This window comes from Cygnus atratus, chromosome 3, assembly GCF_013377495.2.
Source record: "Cygnus atratus isolate AKBS03 ecotype Queensland, Australia chromosome 3, CAtr_DNAZoo_HiC_assembly, whole genome shotgun sequence".
Classification (NCBI taxonomy): Eukaryota; Metazoa; Chordata; class Aves; order Anseriformes; family Anatidae; genus Cygnus; species Cygnus atratus.
Genome location: NC_066364.1, coordinates 3,102,913 through 3,115,644, shown reverse-complemented (window position 1 = coordinate 3,115,644; position 12,732 = coordinate 3,102,913). Strand labels below are relative to the sequence as shown.

The following is a 12,732-nucleotide window of genomic DNA, read 5'->3' as shown; positions in this document are numbered from 1 at the left end:
TAGCAGCCCAGTCCCTGGCACAGTTGTAGCCCACAGCAACTTGCACCAACCCAAACAATTCCCTGGCTTGCAGCAGGCATTAGCACAGGCCAAGGACTGTTCCCAATGAGCAGCCTGGAGCAGGCCACCCTGTTTTGGAAGCTAAAACAGAATAATGACAGGGACGTAGCAGTGAACAGAATTAGGCTTTGCTCAGTTAATGATCTCCAGGCTCAAAAGCTACCCCAGATCTGTGCCAGGGAAAAATAGATTCTTGAAGTTACTTCCAGAAATGGACAGCAGAACTTCTAGGGCTTTCCTTCACAGTGCTGATGTGCTCCTGATTTTTCACAGTATTCTAGTCCCACCTGCAAGATTTCAACATCCTTTCAACTTGTCCTGGGCAGAATTAAATTCTTCTCAATGGCTGTTGTTCTCATCTGAATGAAGGAAGAATGTCAGGTGAAAGATGATGGTAGTAAATGTCAAATGCACAGTATTGGAATGCAATAATGTATGTGTTTGTGGTAAGAGTTGTGTTGTTTCATGCCAACTATCCCTACTCAGAACATAGAAATGGATGGGAAAAGATTTTATTTTAAATCAAACCACGTGTGGTTTTCCCTAGCAAAGTTCTTCCCATTCCAGTTCATTCCAGTAGCCTTGTAAGGTGTGCTTCTCTTCTAAATATTCCTATCAGCAGAGTTCGGATATTGTTAGGTCTGAAAAATCTCAGTATGGAAGGCTTTTCCTGATCACTGCAGAGTGTAAAACAGAATTCTGCTGGATTCTGTGAAGATACTCAAAATACTGAAGAATCTGAGAAAGTCTTATGTATCCCAGTTAAAATAATCGTCAAAAAAAGTTATATTTTTTCCTTACTGTTGTTCTGGGAAAGGTTATTCTGAACAGCAGGGGGAAAAAAAGCTAGATCTCACCAATCAATGGCCACTCAACTCTGCACATCTAACCAAGAAGCTACAGGAGCAGCACAGTCATACTGGGGCTTCTTTAGTCCCTAGAGACTGGTGGTAGATCCATGCCAATGGTGGTACTTAGCTCCCCATGTAAACTCTAAAGGAGCATAAGCTGACTTTTCTCCCATCTCAGGTACCCAGTAGGATCTGGATGCCTCTGGGCCTCAGCAGAGCTTGGCTGATGACCATCTAGATAGAAGGCTCTATTCAAGCTACTCTAATTTCTGAGATCAGAAGAGATAAAGAGAGAAACAGAAAGTACGATAAGAAAAAGCAAAGGAAGTCTGTACAGATGACTTTGGCACTTCTTTGCTGGTTGTGCTCCAGGTTGAACCAGGTTTCTGTGATAGAACCTACTGCCCTATAACGTTGCCTACAAAGAGTCATTTTGGTCTGCATGCATAGATTTGTATCCTGTTCTTGCTGGAGGTGTTGCCAGGGCATCCTGATGGAGCATTTCAAGTGAAATCCCTTGGGGTCTCCTAAAAAACTTCAAGTCCTCTTACCTGTGGCTGTTCCCTTACGGGGATTCAGGTGTTTGTTGGTTTGGGGTGTTGTGGTTGGGGTTTTTAGTTTGTTTGTTTTGTTTTGTTTTTCAGTGTGATTCTCAGACAGCACTTAACAGAACAGAATTGAATTTGACAGAATTTATCTGAAGTCTTTATAATGACAGCAATAACTGTGTGGAGGGTATCCTGCTCTAAATAGAGTGGCAATTCATACAGCCTTTGACAAAAATAGACATGTATAAGAGTTCTCATGCTCTATTTACAAACAACCTTAACTGTGCCCAGGAAATCCTGGCTGCTGCTCACCCAGCATATTAGCAGTGCAGAATTAGCCCAGAATTATTCTTTTCTTGCTGTATGTCTCCCCCTCTCCTGCACTCCATGATTGCCTCCAGCTTCATTTGGGCTGAAACAATTCGCCGAACTCCCCCCAGATTCCTGAGTGGTCTTACACTCCTGCCATGCATTGAGCCCCCTAAAATGTACGATTTTGCAGTTAATTTCCATTAACTCCACCATTAGACACTGATCAGAGACTCTGGTCGCTGGATGAACCTTCAGAAGATAGCTTTCCTCCATGAGGCAGGTTTGCTCATCTAGCTATAGCAAGAGTCATGCTGGCATTTTTCACAGATGTATCTTTTGAGACCAGAATTAACCTATAGTGCCGAAATAATATTTGGCTGTCATAAAACTGTCTACACATCTGCATTAGGCCTTACTTAAGCTCTAGCTGCCATTCCTGGGCTCCCCAGAGCAGTCTGGACACAACAGACACCTGGGATAATTTACTTTGCTGAAAAGCTCAGCCTGGAAGATTTGATAATATGAGAACCTCTGGCTCCAGAGTTGAACCCCAGGTCTTCCACATTATTTTTTAAGTGATGAAAGGGATTATATGACCATGTGTGTCATAGGCAGAGGACTGTGCACAAATTACATCTGTACCTGTAATACAAGCCTAACTGGAGCCTAAACACTGGTGCTAAACTCGTAGTGTTAGTGTGGTCCCTGATACAGTTTTGGCCAGCTAGTCCTTTCCTAAAACTTTCTCAGGCATAGGAAAATGAGTTCAGGTAGGCCAGGGACCATTCCCAAAAGGAATGATCCACTGTACAGGATCAAAGACCCTGGTTAACTAAGTGAGGTGAGACTTGTTTGAAAAATCTGTGCATATAAAAGGATGGAGATTTCATCTGAGTGGTAACAGAAATTTTTCAGCTGTGAAATGGGTGTCAGCAGCTTTCTTGCCTACATAAATAGGTAAAAACTGAGGTTCCTGTGGTCAGCATCCTAGGGAAAGAGGCAATGCATGCCTGTCGAGATGAGCTTTCTTCTCGTTGATGTAGAAGTGAGATATTGTTTTTGTTTTTGCTTTTTTCTTTTGAAGATCATGATAACTGTGATGGCTGTTCAGAGAAATGCAACTTGAAAATGCCTTCTGTTTGGTTGTAGCATCTGCTCTCATCAGGAAGGTGTTGGAGGATTGGTTTTCCTGCTTGGCCTTCAGTGGTATAAAATCATAATATTGTGTCACCTGAATTTCCCTATGTTCTGTTGGGTATTGCAGCTTCTCCTCTGCAGAAGCCAAGGCCAGCTGCTTCTTGGAGCCAGGAGCAGGTTTTCCCAACCCTCCTTTCTGCTCTCTCTTGATGGAACTCAGGGCTCTCCTCTGAGCACTGGTGGGCATTTGGTAGATGCCAAACCACTGTTATCCAGGATACTTTTCATCTCGCTCACTTCTGCTTACTTTGTCATTTCGGTTTCATCATCCACACTCAAGGCAGAGTCAATGGAAAGACAGAGTGGCATTTCTAGAGGCAACTCATCCGTTGTCTCAGACAGCTCTCCTAGGGTGTGATAAACCCTGAGGCGTATGATGCAAGGAAGATCTTCGTTAAGAGTGTTTTAAAAATGGGAGAAGGCTTGCCAGTCCTTACATGGTAGATGATAGCCAACATTTTCAACAGGATTAACACTTTGCCAAGGGTATTCAAGTATATTCCAAAATGGAGAGCAGATTATCCCATTTCTGCTTGGCCTAGGGTGCTCGTGCCTCCTGCAGAAGGATCAGTTGCTGGCCTGCATCCACGAGAAGACACAACACTGGATGGCCTCAGGGCCTGAGCCAGTTTGGCAGCTCCTGTGTTCACAGAGATGAATAGGAGGAGACATGACAGAGGCAGCCGAGATAACAAGAGCACAGATCAGATGAAGAATGAAGAACGTGGCCAATCACCTCTTCTGGCAGTACAGAAAAGGGGCATTCAAGAGAGCTGAAAGGCAGCAGGATGAAAGGGGAAAAAAGCAAGCCCTTTGACGCACAGTCCACAGTGAACCCATGGAGCTCGGTTCCTCAAGTCAGTGTTTAGGTGAAGACTTGGGGGGAAACTAAAAAGGGATCCAACGTTTCTGGGGTCAGTGAGGACATCTGAATTATGTGAAAAGAAAAGGTTTTAGGAAGCATTCACTCTTCAGGACACAAGCCAGCTGTTAACTGGCAGGGTTTGGAAGGCAGCTCTCCATGTGAGCAAGTTATTCTGAAGTTATCTTGGTATGGACTTTCTTCCTGTAGCATTACAAGGTTCAGGAATGTAGATGTTCATCTGATGTAAAATGGAAAAGCAGACAGTGGAAAACCCAATGTTCAAGTCACATCTCTTCCCAGTGTCAAGCTTTCTTTTCTCATTCCTGGTCACTCCAGCTCTGTGTAGAGTGCAGAGGTAAACTGGCAGTCCTGTGTCCAAAGGCAGACCCCAGTGTGGTGTCAGACTGCCATGACAGATGGAGACCACATCTGCCCCAGTATGGGTCCATACCCATACAGGGTCCATCCCCCAGGAGCAAACTGCTCCAGCACAGGTCCCCCACTGGTGGCAGCTCCCCTCAGACCCCCTGCTCCTGTGTGGGCTCCTCTCCACGGGCTGCAGCGTGGAGATCTGCTCCATGTGGGACTCATGGGCTGCAGGGGGACAGCCTGCTCCACCAGGGGCCTCTCCACAGGCTGCAGGGGAACTTGTGCTGCGTGCCTGGAGCACCTCCTGCCCTCCTGCTGCACTGGCCTTGGGGGCTGCAGGGCTGGTTCTCTGCAGCTGCTGTTGTGCAGCAGGTTTTTTTTTTTTTCATTTCTTAAATTTGCTCTTGCAGAGGCACACCAAGCATCGCTCATGGCTTGGCTGTGGCCAGCAGCAGGTCCCTTTTGGAGCCAGCTGGAGCTGGCCCTTACCTAATATGGGGAAGCTCCTGGGTTCTTCTCACAGGGGCCACCCCTGCAGCCCCCCTGCTGCCAAACACTTGCCACATAAACCCAATATACTGGTTAAGGAAGTGTTCTGAAATTCTATGAGGAAAATTAATCCAAAACAGTCTTTAGTATTTATTTTCTGGTAATAATCCATATCTATCCATGTAGAAAGTGAAAAACAAAAAGAGGAAGAATGAGGGAAGAAAACAAAAGTTATTGTTTCCCCTAAAAGGAAAAAAAAAAAAAAAAGATCAAGCATCAGACTAAACAGGAACAAATAAAATGCGTCTGGGGTCTGATTCTGACCTCTTACTCTGGTGCAAATAAAAGATTAAAAAGTAAGGGAGAGCAACTCTTAAGCAATGTTGTTACATGAGCAGAATCTGGCTCGATCTCTTTTGTTCAGAAATGCATGCATCAAAACAAAAACCTGTTCCTAGATTCACGCTGAGCTTGAGGAAGGGATGTGCCACCCAAAGGGGAAAACATGATAACAGGACTCACAGCACGGAGCCTGAGCAGCCAGTGAGTGATGGGGAGGAACTGAGATGTAGCACTCGGCATTAAGCAAGTGCTTCCTTCACACAGGGGTTGATGGAAGGGTTCATGTCACGCTGAATACTTGCCGTACTTGCTATCCAGCTCACCAGAAAGAAATGTTGGTATATTCCCATTTTTTAAGAGAGTCTTCAGGAGAATTGATGTCAAAAAAGAAATAGAGCACCATTTAAGCATCATTTTCAGCTTTAAAGGGACAGGTACCACAGTAAATACTTGGGAATATGCTATGGTAAGTGAATTTAGATTACTTACAGCAAATAACCTGCAGCTGGATTCATTATGGAAACTGTACATGCCTCTAGTGAAAACCCTCTCCCTTCAGTAGAACAGTGCTGTGAGTAAGGGAAAAATGGACGTATTGTTCATTTTAAATTTTTTTTTGTGATTTGTCTACAGCTTTTATTAGAGTAACTGTAAAGCCATGTGTAATTGCATAATGTTAACAGTCCAGGTAGTCTGGTATGGCTTTCCATGCACTGTTTTTGTTCCTGCGTGGACACGGGCTTTGAAAACAGAAGTGGCAATTTAAGGGGAGTCATCGGTTTGAGTCTCTCATGGATGTTGATTTTTCAGAGAGCTTCATTACATTTCTGAGGTGACCTTTTCTTTTTCTGGGCCGTCAGTAGGAACTAAAGCCTAAAATTCAGTCTGCCTTTGTGAGCTTCAGTGAGGCTCCAGGACCTTTCTTTGTATTCAGAATCATTCATGCTCCTCTCCCCTGGTATCGGATCTCTACCAACATTATACTCTAGTCCACTCATGTTTTCATGATGCCAAAAAATGGTTCTTGTTTCCTTTCCTCAGAGACTCTATTTCTTGGTCCAACACTTTTCTCAGAAAATTTAGTGTTTTATACAGATGTCTTATTTCCTGCTGCTTTCTCATTTCAACATTTATTGTTGTTCAATCTCCATGCAGCTTGTGTTAAACAGTCCACTTAGGACTGTTCATTAGGTCCCCCTGAGAAAGGCAGAATTACTAAGGCAAGAATCATAGAATCATAGAATCATAGATTCATAGAATGGCTCGGGTTAGAAGGGATCTAAAAGATTACCCAGTTCCAACGCCCTGCCATGGGCAGGGATGCCACCCACTAGATCAGGTTACCCAGGGCCTCGTCTAGACTAGCCTTGAGCACCTCCAGGGATGGGGCATCCACAGCTTCTCTGGGCAACCTGTTCCAGTGCCTCACCACCCTCTGAGTGAAGAATTTTCTCCTAACATCAAATCTAAATCTTCTCTCTTTTACTTTAAAACTGTTCCCTTTCGTCCTGTCATTATCTACCTAAGTAGAAGTAAGCATCATGGCAGTTCAAGATGATGGGTGAGTTCCAGATTCAGACACCTTAACAAAGGTGTCACCGATGGAGGTGCCTCCATGTGATGGGGGTATCCAAGCTCCCCTTGTGATCAATGGAGATGTAGGCAATATAGCCTCAAGGTCTAGACACTGACCTTTTTTCATACAGCTCTGGCTCCACTGGCTATAATAAGTAAGGAACCGTTTTGGTTGGCTTTCATCATAGAATAATAGAATATCCTGAGTTGGAAAGGCCCCACAAGGACCACTGTGTCCAAATCCTGGCTCCACACAGGACCACCCAAAATCAGACCATGTGTTTGAGAGCATTATCCAAATGCTTCTTAAACTCCAGCAGCTTGGTGCCGTGACCACTGCCCTGTCCCAGTGCCCAGCCACCTCTGGGTGCAGAACCTTTCCCTCACACCCAGCCTGACCCTCCCCTGTCCCAGCTCCCTGCCATTCCCTCAGGTCCTGTCACTGTCCCCAGAGAGCAGAGCTCAGCGCCTGCCCCTCTGCTCCCCTCGTGAGGGAGCTGCGGGCCGCCATGAGGCCTCCCCTCAGCCTGCTCTGCTCTGGGCTGAACAAACCCAGGTACCTCAGCTGCTCTTCACACACCATTCCCTCCAGACCCGTCACCATCTTTGTAGCCCTCCTTTGGACATTCTCTAATAGTTTTATCTTATATTGTGGTACCCAAAACTGCACAGGGTACTCAAAGTAAGAGGTGGTACTCAAAGTAAGTCTAGCATCATTTGGGATACCCTGAGTGCCCAGCCTCACTCGAACCTCAGCCCCCAAATGTTGTTGCTTTCTGTATGCATGTTTGTCGTATCAGCTTACTCCACAGGCGGGTCTTGAATAGCCTAGAGCATCTCAAATTGTGCTGGAATCCTGTCTGTGATGGTTGCACATAGCCCTAATTCTCCACTGAGTAAAGTTAGAGACATCACTCAGGCATAACACCTCAAGATGGGTCTCTGCAGTAGGAGATGAATCCTATCTGAAATGCCATAGCAAGGTGCGCTGTGATGTGAAGGAGATGTATTCCCTGCTTTAGCATGGATTTTATATGAGATCTTGAGTAAATACTTCAAATCTTGGTGCTTAATCTGTCAGGTGGGGACATTTTACAGCTTTACCTCACTGTGCTGAATGTAGGATAGGAGATGTCTCACCGTAAGGACTTTGGGGCACGTTACTAAAGGGATCTGGGGAACTAATTCTTGTGATGTGTCATTCAAGGCACATGGGCTTGACTCCTCAAGGGTGCTGACTACAGCCTGTGAGTCACCCACTGCTTCCTAGCAGGTGATAGCAGGAGTTCAAGGACTGTTGTATGGCCTGGTACAGAGGGGTTAAAGATAACAACAGCTTGTGCCACCCTGAATTGTTATGGGCAGGTGCAGCCATAGGGCTTCCAGCTGGAAGGTGATGTCCTGGCCCACACAGGCTCACACAGGCTCAGCAGACCATGGCAGGTATTTTCTACTCCCAAGACTAAGCACAGAGGAGGTGGAGTGGGAGTGGGCTTTTTGTAATGACTTCAGTTTCAAACCAACCCCAACCTTGATTTGATAAACAAAGCTTGGAAGGGAGTTGAAGCCCACTCGTGCTTGGATGAAGGTGCGTCAGTTACCATGTGCAAAAATAAAAATAAAAATAAAAAAATATTTCCTATGTGATCCAACTTTCCAGGACTTTTTGTTCCAGTTATAATTGGAGAGATCTCTATAGCTGTTCAGAAATAAGGCCTGGGAGAAGTGGAACAGTAAGGAACAGTTTAACCCAGAGTATGTGAAAACTGTACATTGTCTGAAGAATTCAGAGGCTAGAAGCAACAGGGAAAGATGCAAATGAGAAACTCATGGCCAACATGACAAAAGCCAAGGTATGCTTTGTCATTTACGTCAGTGTGAAACATCCAGGGAATAATTTCTGTGGCAACTCTGTGAGCAGTACTGGAGAAATCTTCATATTGCTCCATGGTTCCAGTTGATGTCCACCTACTGATTGTACCCCTTTGACACCCAGCCCAAAACTGCATTCAACACAGAGTCATGAATTTTTAAATAATGGCGGGAATATGTCAAAATGTCTAGAGATACTTCACACTCACACAGAGACCTGAGTGCAAATGAGGAGGCAACAAACTGTTTTGTAAGGTTAAGACTCATCCCACCTGACTGCTGGCGTTCACAAGTCCCTGCACGCCCCTGTGAAGAGATGGAGGCAGACACTTTGGGAGCATGAGTCAACCCCCCTGTCCCACACACGGATCTTAGGACAGGGTGAATCACTTTCTGGGGGTGTCTGCCTCTCTCTGTCAGCTCGAGGAGATGTTCAGATGACTAGCAGCAGGCATGGTACCATGCAATGAGAGTGACTCAACACGTACCCTCAGCCAGCTCCGTGCAAATTACAGCAAAGACTGTGATTAGTGTAGGTTTCTGCACTGAAAGCATTACAGTGGGAAAAGCCTTTATGTGTATACTGGGTTTTTGTTTCTGATGTATTTTATTCCTCTCTCTATGCTAGAATAAATGAACCCAACAGAAATATTTTTAAGCCAGAGTTACACATCTGTCTCTTGTGGGTTGGCGCTGCTTGAGTTTCAGTATACAGGTACATCTAATGCTGTATATGTTTCTAGTATAACAGCACTAAAATAAGCCAATACATGATTTTTTTCTTTTCTGTTAATCATGGAAAGTTTTTAAATGGAATAGGTAGAAGGATTGCTGCAAGTGATACTTAACATAGTGGGAATTACCTTAAAAATTTGTGACATTGCTGAGGCTTCAAAAACTGTTAATCACATCCATTAAAATCATAAGGTACCTTTAAAAAGGAGGCAGGCAAAAAATAAAGCTAATCTACATTTATTTAGGGCTAAGGCTATACACTTTTCAGAAGTTTCCATCCATCCCCACAAGTCCTATATGCAAGTGTTTCTTATCAACAGTTGTAGGCCAGTTGTGGTTTTCCTCAAGTTGCTGCCCTAAAGTTTCCCTCTTTGATAAGGGCTCTGATCCAAGGCCTGGCTTGTGTTTTGCATTTTTGAATTCTGAAGTGCTAATGTAGTTGTGTCAGCCCAAAGCCAAAATATTCAAAGACAGACTTGGGAACTGGTGGAAAGCCATGGTTTTGGTGGGCCTTTGGAGAATTTCAGTGAGGGGCAGAGATGGAGGCCTGACGCCTTTCCTGGTCACCTTGTCCAGCACCCCTCCTCCAGACAGAGCAAGGCTGGAGGGGTGGAAATCTAACCCCACCATGCTGTGGGGTGGGATCCTCAAAGAGAAGAAGATAAAGTCTCAGGAGTGGTGTCTAAAGAGCTAACAGATCTATTTCCTGTCGCCATGGGAGCCAGGCCCTTGTGGGCAGAGGTAAAAGTGAGAAGGAAACAGGAGAAGTAATTTAAGCTGTTCAAACATTTCAGCCTTTTAACCCTGAGTAGCTGCAGCAAGCTGTTGCTTGGGTTTTCTTAAAGGAAAATATAGCTGGAGCTATTTGCCAGTCTGTTACGCATCTGAGATGGAGGGGCGTTTGTTATTGTTTGTTTTGCGTGAGACCATTCGTGTTTTTCCTTTAGATTTTATAGGTGATGCTCCCAGAGAAATCTTTGGCAAAACCCCAATCAAACTAGGACTACCAAATTATTTTGCTTCTCAAACATGTATCTTAGTCCATTATCTGTTTCCTCACCAGCAGAGCAGTTGTCCAGTGAACTGCAGTGGGAGCAAAGGAATGTGATGCCAGTGGCCCTTTTCTTTTTTTGAGGAATCTGTCTATTAATTTTTATTATGATGGTTTGCTCAATGAGTTGTTCAATTCACCCTTGCAATAATCAATGTTAATGTACTTTTAAAAGATTATCAAGGTCCTGGAGTATGATGGGGCACTATTTTATCCATTGGAAAAAAAATAGTTTGTGTTGGTTGTAATGTGAAATAAGATCCATCCTCTTTGGAATATTATGGTGTGGCTGTCCCATGCCAGGGTGCAGGGGCATGAGCCAGGAACCAAGGGTGACCCCAACATAGGCAATGTCCTCACTGGTGGGATCAGTCCCACAGGGTTCAAGAGCACTGGGCAGAGCCAGGTTCTGGTAACAGGTCCATTAGCAATCCCAGGCAAGGCAAGGGGATGGAACAGGTCCAAGGTTCCTCCAGGGGGTTCCACAAGAGGCAGAAGGAGACAAGGCTGGAGACATGACTTCAGTGTCGATCCCAGGTTCATTCTGGAGACCGGGCTGGAGACAAGCTACCCACAGTAGAGTTCTTCCATCTATCCTGAAAACAGGGCAGGGGAGGGATCATGTCCTGTGTTTTGGGACTATTTGGGGGATACCTATGAGTCTTGATGGCATCTGATATTCCTCTGTATGTGACCACAGGGTGATAACAAAACTGAACAACTGCCTATTTTTCCCAAGGGTGAATGCAAACAGGGATTCCTGATCAAGGCAGAATCAAGTAAAGTCAATGTGAATGCAGCTGGTATGAAAGTATTTTAGAATAAAGAAGACATAAAAGGAATATAGTTGCCCTGCTTTTCCAATGGTGTGCTCCAAGAACCTTTTCTACAGAAAGAGACCTTCATACTGGGTCTGCAACCTTTAGATGGAATCTGGATTTCAAATTCTCAAATCAGGATGAGGACAGAAGCTGTTTACAGTAGGAAGAGAAGATCTGGGGTGGGGTGGTAGAACCCAGAGCTCGTGAATATAAGCATAATGTGCTGCGTCAGAGAACTCATGAATGCAGCATTGATTACAATTCCCACACTGATATTTCTGTATTTCTCTCCTCCAGACTGTAAGGACTACCTGACGTGTGTTGAACCTTTGGGCTACTGAGCCTGCCCCAGATGCAATAATATAGTGAGCAGATGATGTTTTCAACCAATCCTCCTGTCTAACTCAGTGGATCTGTGTGTCTTCCGGCAGGTGTGTCCTCTGTGGCCTCCCTGATGTCCCTGGCTTGGGTGCTAGCCTCCTATCACAAGCTTCTTCGGGACTCTAGGGACGACAAGAAGAGTATGAGCTACAGAGGGGCCCTCATCCATGTCTTCTGGCGCCTCTTCACCATCTCATCCCGAGTTATTTCTTTTGCTCTCTTTGCTTCCATCTTCCAGCTCTACTTTGGGATCTTTGTAGTGGTCCATTGGTGTGCCATGGCTTTCTGGATCATCCATGGTGGGACAGATTTCTGCATGTCTAAGTGGGAGGAGATCCTCTTCAACATGGTGGTAGGGATTGTGTACATTTTCTGCTGGTTTAATGTCAAGGAAGGGCGGACTCGATACAGAATGTTTGCGTATTACACGGTAGTCCTGACGGAGAATGCTACCTTGACGCTCCTTTGGTATTTTTACAGAGATCCTGACACTACTGACTCATATGCCGTGCCAGCACTGTGTTGTGTCTTTCTTAGCTTTGCTGCTGGGATAGCTTTGATGCTGTTATATTATGGTGTGCTGCATCCCATGGGGCCAAGAGCTAAGATCTTTGCCAGCTCCTGTTGCGCCGAGCTGCTCTGGGGCATTCCTTTGCCCCCTGATGTTGAGCCCATGGCACCCCAAACCCCTGGGTACCGGGGGGCCCAGGCTACGCCCACCAGAGCGGTCACGGAGCAACAGGAGGAACTCACAGCTGACACTTGCTTGCCCGTTTTCCAGGTGAGAGCAATGGTACCATCTACTCCATCTGGGCGACCCTACCCCCCCGAGGGGCCTCTCATTAAGATTGACATCCCGAGAAAGAGATATCCTGCATGGGATGCTCATTTTGTAGACAGGAGGTTAAGAAGAACTATCAACATCCTCCAGTATGTCACCCCCACAGCTGTAGGTATTAGGTATAGAGATGGACCTCTCTTATATGAGTTGCTACAATATGAATCTTCACTTTAAAGCTCCTTAAAGCAAAAGTAAAAGAGGGGACCTTATTTTTGTTTACGGTAAACACAGATCATGAAACAAACACAAACCTTCAGATAAGCTTTCTTTCTGGTTGCTGTATGTATAAAAAAAAAAAAAAGATATTCTCTATGTTTTGTAAGTAAAAACAAAAAGAAAAACTTTTCTTTTGTTTTTTACACACAAGAAACAGTATTTCAACTTCCACACCTAGGATTCACAGGTGGAGAAGGAGGCATCTCC

At 45.0% G+C, this 12,732-nt stretch overlaps 1 protein-coding gene across 1 annotated transcript in view; it reads left to right on the top strand.

The window, feature by feature from the left end:
* Positions 1 to 12,483, top strand: part of XKR6 (XK related 6) — a 151,238-nt gene extending 138,755 nt beyond the window's left edge. Inside the window, exon 3 of the mRNA XM_035563632.1 lies at positions 11,519 to 12,483. Within this exon, the coding sequence (XP_035419525.1) occupies positions 11,519 to 12,483 (965 nt within the window). The remainder of the gene's footprint in view (positions 1 to 11,518) is intronic.
* Positions 12,484 to 12,732: the final 249 nt, after the last annotated feature.